The sequence below is a fragment of the Aotus nancymaae genome, unplaced genomic scaffold (genome assembly GCF_030222135.1).
Source record: "Aotus nancymaae isolate 86718 unplaced genomic scaffold, 86718_ANA_hifiasm-v0.15.2.pri h1tg000073l, whole genome shotgun sequence".
NCBI lineage: Eukaryota > Metazoa > Chordata > Mammalia > Primates > Aotidae > Aotus > Aotus nancymaae.
The window spans coordinates 2,204,490-2,221,393 of record NW_026988488.1 but is presented as its reverse complement, the minus strand read 5'-3'; the positions used below and the strand labels follow the sequence as shown (position 1 = coordinate 2,221,393).

General features: G+C 44.9%; 1 protein-coding gene and 1 pseudogene across 3 annotated transcripts in view; both read left to right on the top strand.

Annotated features, from left to right (window-relative positions):
• ASB12 (ankyrin repeat and SOCS box containing 12) overlaps nt 1–3,705 on the top strand; it is a 54,487-nt gene extending 50,782 nt beyond the window's left edge. For all 3 annotated transcript variants that reach the window (XM_012460875.3, XM_064367726.1, XM_012460872.3), the window contains exons 2-3: nt 2,265–3,111; nt 3,482–3,705. In XM_012460875.3, the coding sequence (XP_012316298.2) occupies nt 2,289–3,111; nt 3,482–3,615 (957 nt within the window). In that variant the 5' untranslated portion in view covers nt 2,265–2,288 and the 3' untranslated portion in view covers nt 3,616–3,705. The remainder of the gene's footprint in view (nt 1–2,264; nt 3,112–3,481) is intronic.
• Nucleotides 3,706–5,559: 1,854 nt separating this feature from the next.
• LOC135271049 (uncharacterized) lies at nt 5,560–13,362 on the top strand (annotated as a pseudogene).
• The last annotated feature ends 3,542 nt before the right edge of the window (nt 13,363–16,904 follow it).

Sequence of the window (16,904 nt, the reverse complement as noted above, 5' to 3'; positions counted from 1 at the left end):
ACTATAACTAGTGAGGCAAAAGGCAGTGGGGGCCTAGATAAAGCACTAGCAATAGGAATGGTCCCTGAGGAGCACAGATGGTCTGAAGAGGTCTCTAGTAGGTAAAATCCACAGGACTTGATGGGATTTGATGAGAGTGGGGTAAAGATGCAAGAAGATTGAGATGAGTCTTGGTTTTTGTTTTTGTTGACGAGATAGATGGTGAGGAAAAGATATATGGATCAAGTTTAGTCATGGTGGTAGTGGTGGTGATGTGATACTGCTGTCTTTGAAGTGCTTAAAGAAACTCAGTGGATACATGCCTGGAGCTAAAGAGAGAGCTGGGGGCTTGGACAGAGAGGCTTGAAATAATCAGAATAAAAGTGAGAGCTAAAGGGCTAGAACTGGAGAGAAGAGGATGGAGAAGAGACCATAAATATTTCAGAGGAGAATGGGAGGGGAGAAAAATCAGGAGAGTGTGCTAGCAAGGAAGCTGATGGAGGACTTTGTAGGGAGGAGTCATCTGTAGGGATAGATATTCCAGAAAAGTCATGGAAGAAAAGATCTTCAAGACATCCACTGGATTTAGCCACAAAGATGACCTTTGGAAAGTTTTCTTGGTGTGTGATTGAGGATGGGTGAAGCCAGACTGTAGATAATGGATAAGTGAATGGAAGGTGGTGAAGTACATAGTAGACAACTCTTTGGATCTGTTTGGTAAAGAAGGGAGAGATGAAAAGTCCGATAGCTAGAGTGGGACAAAGAATCATACAAGTTTATTGCTTTGTCTCCCAAGACAGTTGAGGGGGAGGAGCCAGTGTGAGGAGGCTGAAGGTGCAGAGAAAAGAAGCTCACCTTTGAAGATTTACTATGTAGTAACTCTCTTACTCCTAACAATCTCATGAGAAAGGGACTATCATTTTTGTCTTATAGATGAGGAAACTGAGTTCCAAAGAAAGGAGGAGACTTACCCAAGGTTACTTAGCTAGAATCTTGGAGTGCTGAGCTGGAAACCTGGGTCTGCTGGATTTTTAAAATCCTGTCCTTTCCATTGCACTCCAAGAATGAAAAAAATACCATATATGGAGCTGATGCTGGTGGGTGGGGAGGGGCCTAAAGTTTAATGTGACCCCACCCACCTACCTGCAGGATATGTGAGAATATGGAAACTCAAGCACTAAGAAACCTGCCCGCTCACCCTTATGACATTTCAAACTGAAGTGGTTAAGCTTAACACTGAAGCACTTAGGAACAGGATTGGGAAAGTCAGGGGTTAGTCATTGAGCTGGGAGTGGTTTTGTAGGGCCTGAGAACTGTAGGAAGAGAAGAGTTGAACATTGAGAGAAAGGCTCTAGGCTGGGTCAGACAGAGAGGATGCGAAAAGGCTTAAGCCAGAGGAATGAGGAGGCAGTGTTGGCAATCAAAGGGACTCCTGGATTAAATTTGTCCTGGGGGAGAATCTAGTTGTCATCAGAGAGGAAAACTTGCCCTGGAAACCTAGACTGTTTCCTGCAATCTGTTTTCATTTTATTTGAAATACGTTCTTTGTAATGCCACCTCTTCATTTAATCAGTAAGTGTCATTCAATACCGATTTCCTGAATACTTCTGTTCCTGAGATGTAGGGCCTTCATCTGAGGGGAGGTTATGTAAGGCTTAGGTGAGAGAGCTTTAGTCATATATGAAGGGCTATGAAGAATTCAACTATATGAAAATGGAGTTAGGGCTTGCCCCAAAAGATTGATGACAGCTTGACATCACAAAGTATGGTTCTATTAGCCTAGCCAGTGCCAGGCCAGAGCCACCTTACTAATCCACACATTGTGAACTGAGGAAAATGCATCTACCAAATTTCCAGCTATGATATAGCCCTACTAGGGGTAGAGGAATGCAAAATGAATACAGGGTCATCGCCCTGGAGTGTATACACTAATGGATTATAGATAAGCTGAAATGTGGTGTGAACGCATAGCTGAAGTTTAGTTGTGATCCTTTGGAATCCCTGAGCAGGAAGAGGAGGAGATTAGGGAAGGCTTCCTAGAAGTAGGAGTTTGAGGGGCAGACAGAAGAGTGTATGCAAAGGCATCAAACTATAAAATGGCCTGGCCTGTTTTGGCAGTGTCTTTGGGGCCTGAAATAAGACAGTGGGATTGGGAGTAAGAAGTAGAAGACCCATGAATAAATAGACTGATGGTAAAGGGCAGGGGCCAAGGGACTGAAATGGAGGCTGACATTCAGGCTTTCGATGGGCACCCTCATTCTCTCCCACTTGTTTGTCACCCACAGATCTGGCATTTCCTTGTGCTCATAATGAGAATAGTTCTCCAAGTAGCCAAGATGAACCTCATGGACATCACCAAGATTTTCTCTCTCCTGCAGCCCGACAAGGAGGAGGAAGATACCGACACGGAGGAAAAGCAGGCTCTCAGTCAAGCAGTGTATGATAACGACTCCTATATCTTGGACCAGCTTTTGCACCAGGAGCGTTACAAACGTTTCATCAACAGCAGGAGTGGCTGGGGCGTTCCTGGGACACCCTTGCGCTTGGCTGCTTCTTATGGCCACTTGAGCTGTTTGAGAGTCCTTTTGGCACATGGTGCTGACGTTGACAGTTTGGATGTCAAGGCACAGACTCCACTTTTCACTGCTGTCAGTCATGGCCATCTGGACTGTGTACGTGTGCTTTTGGAAGCTGGTGCCTGTCCTGGTGGTAGCATCTACAACAACTGTTCTCCCGTGCTCGCAGCTGCCCGTGATGGTGCTGTTGCTATTCTGCAGGAGCTCCTAGGTCATGGTGCAGAGACCAATGTCAAAGCTAAATTACCGGTCTGGGCATCAAACATAGCTTCATGTTCTGGCCCCCTTTATTTGGCTGCAGTCTACGGGCACCTGGACTGCTTCCGCCTGCTTTTGCTCCATGGGGCAGACCCTGACTACAACTGCACTGACCAAGGTCTATTGGCTCGTGTCCCACGACCCCGCACCCTCCTTGAAATCTGCCTCCACCATAATTGTGAGCCAGAGTACATCCAGCTGTTAATCGATTTTGGTGCTAATATCTACCTTCCATCTCTCTCCTTTGACCTGACCTCACAAGATGACAAAGGCATTGCATTGCTGCTACAGGCCCGAGGTGAGTGGTGAACAGGCTAGCCTCATAGGCCACCTGGCTTGGAGGTCCCAGGGACACAAATTGCTGTCTAAGCCAATCCTCTGAGATGCATTAGAGAAAACTCCATCTTCCTCCCTCTCCTGGGGCCTCAGTAGAGAAAAGGCTATGTATTCCATGTTCGAGAAAGGTCACTAAGATGAGGTTGGGTGGGGGTGGGAAGCACTAGCCCAATTTCTGGTTCTGGCTCTGCCAATGACTGTTTTATTTATTTATTATTTATAATGTTTTATAGAGCATTAGGGCTGTAGTAGCCAGGGGAGGGTGGATGTAGGCTTGGGTGGGAGAATTATGCTGATAATTGCTCCTCATGATGTGTTTCTTCTTGCTGTAGCCACTCCACGGTCGCTCCTATCACAGGCCCGTTTAGTCATCCGCAGAGCCCTGTGCCAGGCTGGCCAGTTACAAGCCATCAACCAGCTGGATATTCCTCCTGTGTTGATTAGCTATCTCAAACACCAACTGTAATCTTGCAGTCTGCCCAGGAACTTATGATGCCTCCAGAAACCACCTGAAGGGCATTACAGCTCCACAATAAAATTCTCCAAGAAAATAAGTCCCAGTGTCTGCTGTGTCTGGTGTGTGTGGACATGGATGGGGAGGTGGGTGTTACTGAGGGAAGGGGTATGATTGGCCATGGGGAAGAATAGCAAATGGTCTGGTATCTGACAGGCACAGGAGTCTGTAAGAGCAAAAAGGAAAACTAACCCAATGGCCTATACCTCCCCAACAAGATCCCTTAGAGAGTTTTGGGAGCTGTGTTGCCCTGTAAGCAAGGTTCTGAATAATACAAGAAGTACGTAGAGGGGTAGCGTCAGCTTGCCCGCTCTTTGCCTCCCTTCAATTCTCTGGCTGCTGCAAGACACCTTTTCAGTAACTGTCGCCGAAGCCCATATTACTTTGAGTCAAGTGACTGAGGAACCTCCCATTCACTCACATTGAATCATAGGCTGCATTTCCACTGGTTTAATTTATAGTCAATATCTACCTGAGTAAACTAACTATCAAGTATTTATGACAGAATATCTAATGTGGAAAAGAAATTGGTTACATAGGTGATAGGCTGAGAATCCAAGTGAGACAAGCAGATAACCTAGAGGCTGCAGGAAGCCAGCATGACTTCTAGGCTTGAGGGGTGGGGGAAGAGGGACAGGGGTCATCTGATAAAAGTAAAATCACAGGCCTGCCCACAGGGGCTAGAGCCATAGATGAGTAATGTGCCTGAGCTAGAGGAAAGCAAAAAGTAGCCTCTTCTTTCCCTCATTCCTGCCCTTCAATCTGCCTCTGAGGTGTCTCTCATTAAGGAAACCAGAAGTCAATTAATATTGGAACCTAGGAAACACAGCTTACAGGGGTCAACCCCCTTGCAATCAGAGTGAGGGTGAGGTGGTGAAGAATGGAGGGGCAATGGGAGAAGGTAGTATGACATAAACCGGGAGCTGGAATCACACAGCAAAACTGGAAGTATGTTGATAGCAGGAACCACAGAGGAGACACAGCAGAGGCACCACCCAAGGCGGAGAAGGCAGAGGCTAAGTACCCTGGCTTCTCCATTTTTCCTGCCTTCCCACCAGTGCCTTTTATTGGTTAAACCCAGCCAGAAGACAGTTGACTTAGGAGCCTGGGAAACGCAGTCCGTAGAGTTCAGAACCCCCATGCGAAGAACAAGGGAAGGAGTTAAACAGACCCTGGACCAGCACAGATATCCACTTAAATCCAGGGAAATTCATTTTACTAAATTTTAATCCTTCTACAGGACCTTCTTGTATTTTTCCTGTACAACTGTGTGTGGGGACGTGGATGAGCAGTGAAAGGGACACAAGATTAAGGGGTAGAGGAGGAGAGCCCAGATAATCTGTGCCCAGGAAGCACTTTAGATATTTAGAGCTCTTCCTGGGAGCAGCTTTGATGGTTTACTACATCATGCTCCCCTATCACTGGGAAAGGAAGACAGAGCATGGAGTCTTAATCTGATTTGACCCTCACCTCTCTCATTTCCCCACTTTCCATAGGCACTCCTGCCTGAGAGACTTTAGGAAGGAAGGTGAGAAAACTGGACATCTATCTCCGTGCTTCTGCCCATCCAGCTTTCAGATTTTCATTGTTAGGCACTTTGGAAAACAGTGCAACTGTTGTTCTCCACAGAGCACGAGAACTAAAGAACTGAGGGCTTCAGGGTAGGTATCCTCAGCTCTCTTCTACCTTTCTTTCAATCTGGGCTCCTGAGTAGTAGTTTGTGCAAAACCCCACCCGTAGCCCTGCCTACCATCCCCTTAGTAAAGACCTTGGGGATTGAGTCAACCTCAGCAGCCCTGTCTGCTGTAATCCCCCAGGAAAGTACACCCTTCAAATGGGGTCTGGCCAAAGTGGCCTCCTTCATGGCATCTGGGACACAGACTCTCTGGTTGACCCATGAAGGCACATGGACACTCTGGGCATTTCAAAGTACTTGTGTTGGAGGAGGTTACCGGAACGTATAAAATTCTAGGTAAAGAAGAAGGACCAAAACTCTTAGCCCCAATTTCCCAGATTATGGAATTGAGGACTCAACTAAGGTAAGTGCCCATGTTATTTGTGGTCCAGCTCTTCAGAGTACCCCTAGCTGTTCTCTCTCCGATTGCCTGCGCTGTTAGTGAGAAGAGGCAACTTCAAGGCCTGGTGCCTTAAATTTTTTTCCCCTCCCCAGGCTTCATCATTCCCATCCAGAAAATGGACCAGGAGTTGGAATGAATCTTCTCAAATTCTTAATGTTGTTGTACTTCCCAAATTCATATGTTGAAACCTAATCCCCAGTGTGACAGTATTAGGTGGTGAGGCCTTTGGGAAGTGATTAAATCATGAGGGCTCCAGTTTCATGAGTGGGATTAGTGACCTATAAAAGAGGCCCCAAAGACACACCTCACCCCTTTCACCATGTGAGGACACAGCAAGAAGAACTGTTAATAAACTAGAAAGTCACCACACACCAAATCTGCTGGCACCTTGATCTTGGACTTTCCAGCACCCAAAACAGATAAATACATTTCTGTTGTTTATAAATTTCCCAGTCTAAGGTATTTTGTTACAGCAGTGCAAGCAGACTAAGACATCTCCCTTTCTTCCTTCCTGACATTGCCATTAGCCTGGATCTTGGTCCATGCCACTATCAGTCTGCACTCTCTCCTGCAATGGAAAGATTCTTTTGCTTTATTCAAAAAGATGGCCCCTAAGGACTAGATCCAAAGTGTAAAATGGCCCATGGGACTCCAGAAACCAGAGAGATCCCCATTCAGCTGCTAACTTGACAGAAAACCTCACGGAGAAGGTGATATTTGATCTTTGCTTTGAATGGTGGGAAGAATTTTAATCAGCAGAGAGGAAGCAAAAGGTATTAGTGGAGGGAACTCTATGAGCAAAAGCATAGAAGTGGGACAATGCAGGGCAGTTTGGTTTGAGTTAAGTGAATTTGAACAGGAGCTAGGTTGGGGACTAGACTGAAGAGAGCCATGAATACCTTGATTCTTTAGACTTGAAGGTTTCAATTCTTAGAATGGGACACTACAGTCACAAAAATTACTTGCTGAGCATGTAGAGAACATGATCCCTGATTTTCCAGGACATATCTGCTACCATTAACTGAACCACTGTCTTGTGTGCACATATCAATTTACTACTTACAAGTTATTTGCACACCTATAATTTCATTTACTTCTTAGAACAATTCTGTGAGGTAAGCAGAACAGTTTTTGTACAGATGTGGCAACCAAAGCCAAGAGAAAGGAGGGGACTTGACACAGTGAGGCAGTGGCAGAGCCAGGACTGGACCCACAAGACTCCTGATGCCCAAGACAGTGTCCTTTCCCAAGATGCTACTTTGCCTCATGTGTGAATGTTAGCACTGAGTCGGGATGGTGCGTGGAGGTTGCAAGCTCTGACTTCATTTTCCAGGCCTGGGATCCCCAACCCCCAGGACAGAGCTTGGCACTAAGGAGTCATATAGCAAAGTAGGAAAAGATGAGAGCCCCAGTAACTGGGGCTAAAGGGGCTGGGGTAAGCCACAGTGAGGGGCTGGGCATATGGGAGGATCAGAGGCCTCCCTCTCCCTGCCTAGGGCTCAGAGGAGCCCCAATTCTACTTTGCTGGTTATTTCCAAACTCTAAAGGGACTTCATTGTTCCCTCAGCCCTGAGGAAACCCTGTTCCTAAATGCTCAAGTCAACAACCATCTGCTTCATCCTGGTATCTTCTGAGCTCTATCCATTTACAGGCCCAGAAGACATTAGCTTCCAGCTACTAGCCTACTTGCTAGCTCCTACTTTGTCAGTCTCCAAGTAAACTGCTTCCTCCCAGGAGAAAAGAAGAGGCTAGGCTGGAGGCAGAATCTGGTGATACCTCCAATGCTCTAGCTTGCAGTTTCTTCACCTCCTTGACTCTCATGCCAACCCTCAGTCTCCATTTGAGTATCCTTGGCCTTACTGGAAATGCGCGTTCCCCTTTCTAGTCAGAATTGCTTGCTTTCCCAGAAGATACATTCCTGGAACGCTACAGTTTGATTCCATAGAATCTACTCAACAAATATTTATTGAGTACCTATTCTGTGCCAGACACTGTGTTTCAGGCACCACATAACTCAAATTTATCTCCATTTCCCCTCTCCCCTGTATTCCCTTCCCTCACTGTCCATCTTTGACTCTGTCTTCAATCACTTCAGTCTCCACCTAACTTTGGATCAAGCCATTGTCCTCTCCTAAGCTTGGTCTAATGAACACTGTAGAAGAACTTGAAATGACTAATCATCATAGAAATCTAAAGAATTGAGAGCAGAGTGATGGTTACTAGAGGCTGGGGGACTTCGTGAGGAAAGAAATGGGGGATTATTTGTCAAAGGGTACAAAGTTTCAGATAAACAGAATGTGATGGTTAATATTGAGTGTCCACTTGATTGGACTGAAGGATGCAAAGTATTGTTCTTGGGTGTGTCTGTGATGTTGTTGCCAAAGGAGATTATTAATATCTGAGTCAGCGGACTGGGAGAGGCAGACCCACCCTCAATCTGGGTGGGCACAATCTAATCAGCTGCCAGCTCGGCTAGAATAAAGCAGGAAGAAGAACATGGAAGAAATAGACTGGCTGAATCTTCCAGCCTTCATCCTTCTGCTGTGCTGTATGCTTCCTGCCCTCAAACGTTAAACTCCAAGTTCTTCAGCTTTTGGACTCTTGGACTTAAACCAGTAGTTTGCCAGGGGCTCTCAGGTCTTCAGACACTGACTGAGGTTGCAATGTCAGCTTTCCTACTTTTGAGGTTTTGGGACTCAGACTGGTTTTCTTGCTCCTCAGCTTGCACACGGCCTATTGTGAGACTTCACCTTGTGATTGTGTGAGTCAATACTTTTTAATAAACTCCCTTTTATGTATACGTATATCCTATTAGTTCTGTCCCTCTAGAGAACCCTATTACAGATTTTGGTACCAAACATGAGGTGGTTCTAGAGGAACAGAATGTTGATGATGGAGTTCTTTAGTTGGTTTTGGGGTTTCTGGAGTTGGCTGCTTACTATGATTAGAGCACAAAATGCTAAGAACTCTACTTCTAATAGTATGGAGAACACTGATAATCCTTGGTGTGAACTGTTTAGAGAGCTATGCAAAATAAACATATTTGATACTCCTGATTCACTGCTTGTGAGAGGCAAGGAGTTTAGTGACTATACATAATACCTTTGACCTTATGTGGAGAACAAAGGAATATAGTAATGCTGGTTGGTTGCTCCTAAGTTAACTAGATAAAATGATGAGAAAATAATGATGAACTCAGAGATTCTAACTCCCAGCTCCTGAAGTACGCACTGATCTGCAGATCCTCTAAGATTACCCTTAATGAGAGTCTTATCTCCTATAGGGAAACAGCTGAAATTGTGGGAAATGGGACACAAGCTCTTATGTGAATGGCTGACCTGCAATGAAAGGTGCATGCACAGCCTCACCAGGTGTCTACCGTTAAAGTGATGACATGGATTAGAAAAGAGTGGGACCCTGCAACTTGGGATGAGGACGTGTGGGAGGACCCTGATGAGTCTGGGGGTGCTGAGTCCCTAAATTGTGATGAGCCTTTTATGCCAGAGAAAACAGCCTCCCCACCCCCAGTGGTAGCAACATCCCCTCCTCACCCATGCTGCCATCGGCCTTTCCACCTTTGTCTAAGGAGATTAATCATGAACTGATTGAGGCAACAGTGATGTTCTTCCCTGAGGCAGTTACCAGACAAGACAACGCTGATTCTCCTCAGGACCCAGCCACAACACCCTTGTTTGCTTCTAGACCTATAACTAGACTCAGGTATCGACAAGAACCTAGAGATGAGATTCAGACTGTGACCCACAAGGAGGTGCACTACACACTCCAAAAGAACTGCTTGAGTTTTCTAATTTGTATAAGAAGAAATTTGGAGAACAGACATGGGAATGGATACTAAGAGTATGGAATAATGGTGGAAGAAACATAAAGTTGGGTCAGGCTGAATTTCTTGATATGGCCCCACTAAACAGGGATCCTGAGTTTAATGTTGTAGCTCAGGGAGATAAAAAACATTCTAATAGTTTATTTGCTTGGTTAGCTGAAATATGGATCAACAGATGGCCTACTATGAGCAAGCTGGAAATGCCTGATCTCCCTTGGTTTACTATAGAGGATGGGATTCAAAGGCTTAGAGGGATTGGAATGCTAGAGTAAATTAGTCACTTTAGACCTCCTCATCCCAGCTGGGAGGATCCAGAAGATATACTCTTCAACAGTAGTTTTTGAAACAGATTTGTGAGGGGAGCACCTGCATCCTAGAAGAGCTCTGTGATTGCTCTTTTCTGTAATCCAGATCTTACAGTGGGAACCACAGTAACTAATTTAGAAAATTTAAATGCAGTGAGAATAACTGGATCCCAAGGTGGCAGGGGCCAAGTGGCAGCACTCAACCGTCAAAGGCAAGATGGGTGTAGTTACTCTAACGGACAGCAGAGGCAAAGCAGCAATCAAAATAGTCTGACTTATGCAGAGCACTGGCTTTGGCCAATTAAACAAGGTGTTCCTGGAAGTGAAATAGATAGAAAGCCCACTGCATTCTTTCTTAATTTGTATGAGCAGAAAACTTCGAGGTCAAGTAGACAAAAAACTAATTCGAATTGTAAAAATACAGAATCACAGCCCCTCAATCAATTTCCAGACTTGAACCAGTTTACAGAACCAGAACACCTTGAATGAAGGGAAAGCAGAATGCCCTTAAGGAAAGACTCCACTACAATACCAACAATTTATGTTATTAATCTTTCTCATATCCTTCGCCAGGGAGACTTCCAGACTTTTATCAGACTGATGCAGATTGGGGAAAGGGAAATGATCAGATTTGGGGGGAACTACTGGACACTGGCTCTGAGCTGACATTGATTTCAGGGGGCCCAAAATGTCATTGTGGGTCTCCAGTTAAAGTAGGGGCTTATGGAGATCAGATAATTAATGGAGTGTTAGCTCAGGTCTGATTTACAGTGGATTCAATGGGTCTCCAGACTCATCCTATGGTCATCTCCCCAGTGCCAGAATGCATAACTGGAATAGACGTACTTAGCAGCTGGCAGAATCCCCACATTGGCTCCTTGACTGGTAGGATGAGAGCCATAAATCCAAAACAATATCACATCCCTGGAGAGATTGCAGAGATTAGTGCTACCATCAAGGACTTGAAAGATGCAGGGGTGGTGATTCCCACCACAACCCCATTAAACTCTCCTATTTGACCTGTGCAGAAGGCAGAGGAATCTTGGAGACTGACAGTGAATTATCATAAGCTTAGCCAAATGGTGACTCCAATTGCAGCTGCTATACCAGATATGGTTTCACTGCTTGGGCAAATTAACACATCTCTTGGTACCTGGTATGCAGTCATTGATTTGGCAAATGCCTTTTTCTTCATTCCTGTCCATAAGGCCCATCTAAAGCAATTTGCCTTCAGCTGGGAAGGCCAGGAATATACCTTCACTGTCTTACCTCAGGGGTATGCCAATTCTCAAGCTTTGTGCCATAATCTTGTTTACAGATATCTTAACCACATTTCCCTTCCACAAGTTATCACACTAGTCCATTACATTAATGACATTATGCTGATTGGATCCAGTGAGTGAGAAGTAGCAAACACACTGGACTTATTGGTGAGACATTTGCATGCCAGAGGATGGGAAATAAATCCAACTAAAACTCAGGGACCTTCTAACTCAGTAAAATTTCTAGAGGTCCAGTGGTGTGGGACCTGTCGACATATTTCTTCTAAGGTGAGGGACAAGTTGCTGCATTTGGCCTCTCCTACAACCAAGAAAGAAGCACAATGCCTAGTGGACCTATTCGGATTTTGGAGGCAACACATTCCTCATATGGGTGTGTAACTCTGGCCCATTTATCAAGTGTCCTAAAAGGCTACCAGTCTTGCATGGGTCCAGAACAGAAGGCTCTGAAAGCGGTCAAGGCTGCTGTGCAAGCTGCTTTGCCACGTTGGCCATATGACCCAGTAGATCCAATGATGCTTGAGATGTCAGTGGCAGATGGGGATGTTGTTTGGAGCCTTTCAAAGGCCCCCACAGGTGAATGATGGTGGAGGCCTCTAGGATTTTGGAGCAAGGCCCTGCCATCTTCTGCAGATAAAAACTCTCCTTTTGAAAGACAGCTCCTGGCCTGTTACTGGACTTTGGTAGAAACTGAACTTTTGATGATGAGTCATCAAGTCACCATGTGACCTGAACTGCCTGTCTTGAACTGGGTGCTTTCTGACCCATCTAGCCATAAAGTGGGGCATGCATAGTAGCATTCCATCATCAAATGAAAGTGGTAGTATATACGTGATTGGGCTTGAGCAGGTCCTGAGGTGATAAGTAAGTTACATGAAGAAGTGGCTCAAATGCCCAGGGTCCCCATTCCTGCCACCCTGCCTTCTCTCCTCTAGCCTGCAATAGTGGCCTCATGGGGAGTTCCCTATGATCAGTTAACAGAAGAAGAGAAGACTAGGGCCTGGTTCACATATGGTTCTGCATGCTATGCAGGCACTACCTGAAAGTGCACAGCTGCAGTACTACAGCCCCATTCTGGGACATCCCTGAAGGACAACGGTGAAGGGAAATTTTCCCAGTGAGCAGAGTTTAAGCAGTGCACCTGGTTGTGCACTTTGATTGGAAGGAGGACTGGTCAGGTGTGTGATTTAATACTGTTTGATGGGCTATAGCCAATGATTTGGTTAAAAGGTCAAGGACTTGAAAGAAGCATACTTTTAAAATTGGTGACAAATTTGAGGAAGAGGTATGTGGACAGACCTCTCTGAGTTGTCAAAAACTAAGAAGGTATTTGTATCTCATATGAGTGCTCACCAAATGGTGACCTCAGCAGAGGAGGATTTTAATAATCAAGTGGAGAAGATGACTCATTGTGTGGACACCACTCAGCTTCTTTCCCCAGCCACCACTGTCATCACCCAATGAGCTTATGAACAAAGTGGCCATGATGCCAAGGATGGAGGTTATGCATGGGCTCTGCAACATAGACTTCCACTCACCAAGGCTGACCTAACTACAGCCACTGCTGAGTACCAAATTTGCCAGCAGCAGAGACCAACCCTGAGCCCTCCTATGACACCATTCCTCTCAGTGATCAGCCAGCTACTTTGTGGCAGGTTGATTACATTGCACCTCTTCCATCATGGAGAGGGCAGTGGTTTGTCCTCCCCAGGACAGACACTTATTCTGGATATGGGTTTGAGTATCCTGCCTGCAATGATTCTGCAAAAGCTACCATCTGTGGACTCGCAGAATGCCTTATCCACAGTCACAGTATTCCACACAGCATTGCCTCTGACCAAGGCACTCACTTTATGGCTAAAAAAGTGTAGTGGTGGGCTCATGCTCCTGGAATTCACTGGTATTACCATGATTCCCATCATCCTGAAGCAGCTGGATTAATAGAACGGTGGAATGGCCTTTTGAAGTCATAAGTACAACACCAACTAGGTGACAATACTTTGCAGGGCTGGGGCAAAATTCTCCAGAAGGCTTTGTATGCTCTGAATCAGTGTCCAATATATGGTACTGTTCCTCCCATAGCCAGGATTCACAGGTTCAGTAATCAATGGGTGGAAGTAGCACCACTCACCATCACCCCTAGTGACCCACTAGCAAAACTTTTGCTTCCCCTTCATTACTTTCTGCTGGCCTAGAGGTCTTAGTTCCAGAGGGAGGAATACTGCCACAAGGAGACACAGTAACGATTCCATTACACTGGAAATTAAGATTGCCACCCGGAGACTTTGGGCTCCTCCTACCTCTAAGTCAACAGGCTAAGAAGGAAGTTCCAATGATGACTGAGGTGATTGACCCAGACTATCAAGATGAAATCAGTCTACTACTCCACAATGGATGTAAGCAAGGAGGTCCCTTACAGCGTCTCTTAGTATTACCGTACCCTGTGGTTAAAGCCAATGAGAAACTACAACAACCCAATCCAGACAGGACTACAGGTAGCCCAGATCCTTCAGGAATGAAGGTTTGGGTCACTCCACCAGGTAAAAAACCACGACCTGCTGAGGTGCTTGCTCAAGGGAAGGAATGCAAAATGGGTATTAGAAGATGATAGTCATCAATAACAGCTGCAGAGCAGTTGCAGAAATGAGGACTATAATTGTCATGAGTATTTCCTCCTTATTTTGTTAAGAACATGTTTGTGCATGTATACACTTGCACTGAGAAAATATCTTCATTTTATTTCCTTCTTTTTTCCTTCATCATGTGACATAAGATTTATTGACTTCCTATCAGCATTTAAGTGTTGTTATCTTTATACAACAGCATTTAGGCTGAGGATTAGTCACCTTCCGGTTGTACGAAGGATAGCTATATTATGTTAGGCATAATTTTGACCTTACTATTGTCTTTATTTAAAGATTATATATGATTTCAGGAGATGTGTATGGGTTCAAGTTGACAACGGGTGCACTTGTCATGGTTAATATTGAGTGTCCACTTGATTGGATTGAAGGATGCCAAGTATTTTTCCTGGGTGTGTCTGTGAGGGTGTTGCCAAAGGAGATTAACATTTCAGTCAGTGGACTGGGAGAGGCAGACCCACCCTCAATCTGGGTGAGCACAATCTAACCAGCTGCCAGCTCGGCTGGAATAAAGCAGGCAGAAGAACATGGAAGGTATAGACTAGCTGAGTCTTCCAGCCTTCATCATTCTCCTGTGCTGGATGCTTTCTGCCCTAGAACATCACGTTCCAAGTTCTTCAGCTTTTGGACTCTTGGACTTACATCAGTGGTTTTTTAGGTGCTCTCAGGCCTTCACCACTGACTGAAGGCTGCAATGTCAGCCTCCCCACCTTTGCAGTGTTGCAATTTGGACTGGCTTCCTTGCTGCTCAGCTTGCACACAGCCTATTCTGGGACTTCACCTTGTGATCATGTGAGTCAATTCTCTTTAATAAACTCCCTTTTATATATACATCTATTCTATTAGTCCTGTTCCTCTAGAGAACACTGGCTAATACACAGGAGAAATAGGTTTTGAGATCAATTGCACAGGACGGTGACTGAAGGCAGTAAGAATGCATTATTTATTTCAAGGTAACTAAGACAGTCAATTTCAAAGGTCTCACCATAAAAAAAAAATGACAGGTAAACAAGGTGATGGATATGTTAATTAGCTTGATTTAATCATGCCACAATGTATACACATATAAAAACATCATATATCCCATAAGTGTATGCAATTATAATTTGTCAATCAAAAATAAAAATAACTCTCAAGAGTTTATTTCCATCAAGTACTTACATGTGCCAGGCAGTGTCCTCAGTAATCACTTCACATGGATTAACTCATTTAATTCAATGCTTTGTTTTACTTATGCCCATTTTATAGATGAGGAAATTGAGGTGCAGTGAAGTTAAGTAGGTGAAGTTGCTCTAGGCCACACAGCTAGGAAGCAGGATGTCACAAAACTACGGAATGAGGTGGCTATACATTATTGGGTGACAGCCTAGTTAGGCCTTTACCAACTAGCCCATTGTCCACAGTGGCTATTTCAAATCTTGTCCAATATTAACAGGCTTCCTTGAACCTCCCTCCAGTATTGCTTTTCCTTTCACTGCCAACTAGGAATTTTGCCTCCTTCCCAGAGCAGGTAAGGGTCATAAGGAGTGGCATCTGCAATCTTCCATAACAACAACCTCCACTGAATTCGCCCATTTTTCCCTCTTGTCTTGATCCCTATTGCCAGCAAAAGCTAACTCATCTGTAAGGGCTCTGGATTCCATCCTCCACTCTCACCCGTAGCCCCCACCCATCAATTATCTTGTTTCCTATATTTTCTACTTGATTGATTTATTTTCCCCTCAGCACATAAACAAACTCACCTCCTTCCATCCTGTAAAAACAAACTCGAACTCCAGAGCCCCCTCTAGCTATCACATCTTTGTGGTCAAATTTCTAGAACAAGGAAGCTGTATACATTCTCCCTTTTCTCACAGACCATTCTACTGACACCCCAGCACAGTCTGGCGTATATCTACAGCTCTGTCCTGAACTGGCCTTGCCCATATCACCAGTGACTTGCCATATTCACATCCAATGTCATCTTTTCTGCCTGTATCTTACTGGATTTCTGGGCAGCATTGACAAATACGCTTTTGGTAACTCTGTCTTTTATAAAATCTCAGTACCTTACTTGGCTTCCAGGAGAGCCAGTTCTCTTTGCTCTGGTTTCACATTGCCAATCCCTCCTCAGGGCTTTGTGGGCTTCTATTCCTCACTCTTCTCTTTCTCTCACACCATTCATCTAAGGTGTCAACACCAAGTCCAGCCAGTTCTGTCTTCCAAATACATCCAGCGTCCAATCAGTTTCCACCACCTCCACTGCCTCTATCCTGATATGGATCACGATCAGAGCCTCCTTCCTGGCATCTCTGCTTCTTTCCTTGCTGCTATAGCTCCCTAGATATTTTACTTAAGTCATGTGACTCCTCAGCTCAAAATCCTGCAAAATCTAAAGTCCTTAAAATGATTCACAAAACTATACATTGTCTGTTTCCTTGAATCCTCTCTGACCTCCTCATCTACAACTTTCCTCCTCACCCACTGTGTTCCAGGTACACTGGCTTGCCTAGATGCTCCTCTAACATTTCAGCATGTCACCACCTCAGAGACTTTGTATTTACTGGTCCCTCTACCTGGAACACTCTTTCTCCAGACATCCTCATGGTTCGCTCTCTTAGTTCCTCTAGGTCTTTGCTAAAATATCACCTTCTCCAACTTCCTTGTTTAAAAGAGCACCCCTCATTACTCCCTGTACCCATTCCCTGGACTATTTTTCTCCATCATATTATTTTTTTAAGAGACAAGGTCTCGCTATGTTCCCCAGACTGCAGTGCAGTGGCCATTCACAGGCACAATCCCACTACTGATCAACATAGAAGTTTTTATGTGCTCCATTTCTGATCTTAGCCAATTCATATCTCCTTAGGCAGCTTGATGGCTCCCCTCTCCTGGGAGGTCACCATACTAATGCTGAACTTAATGCAGACACCCTATCAGCATAGTGCACTACAGCCCAGAACTCCTGGACTTAAGCTATCCTCCTGCTTCAGCCTCCTGAGTAGCTGGGACTACAGGCACGTGCCACTGCATTAGGATCGCCATCACATTTATTGCCATCTGACGTACTGTATATTTTATGTATGTATTTGTTCATTGTCTATCCCTCACAGAGT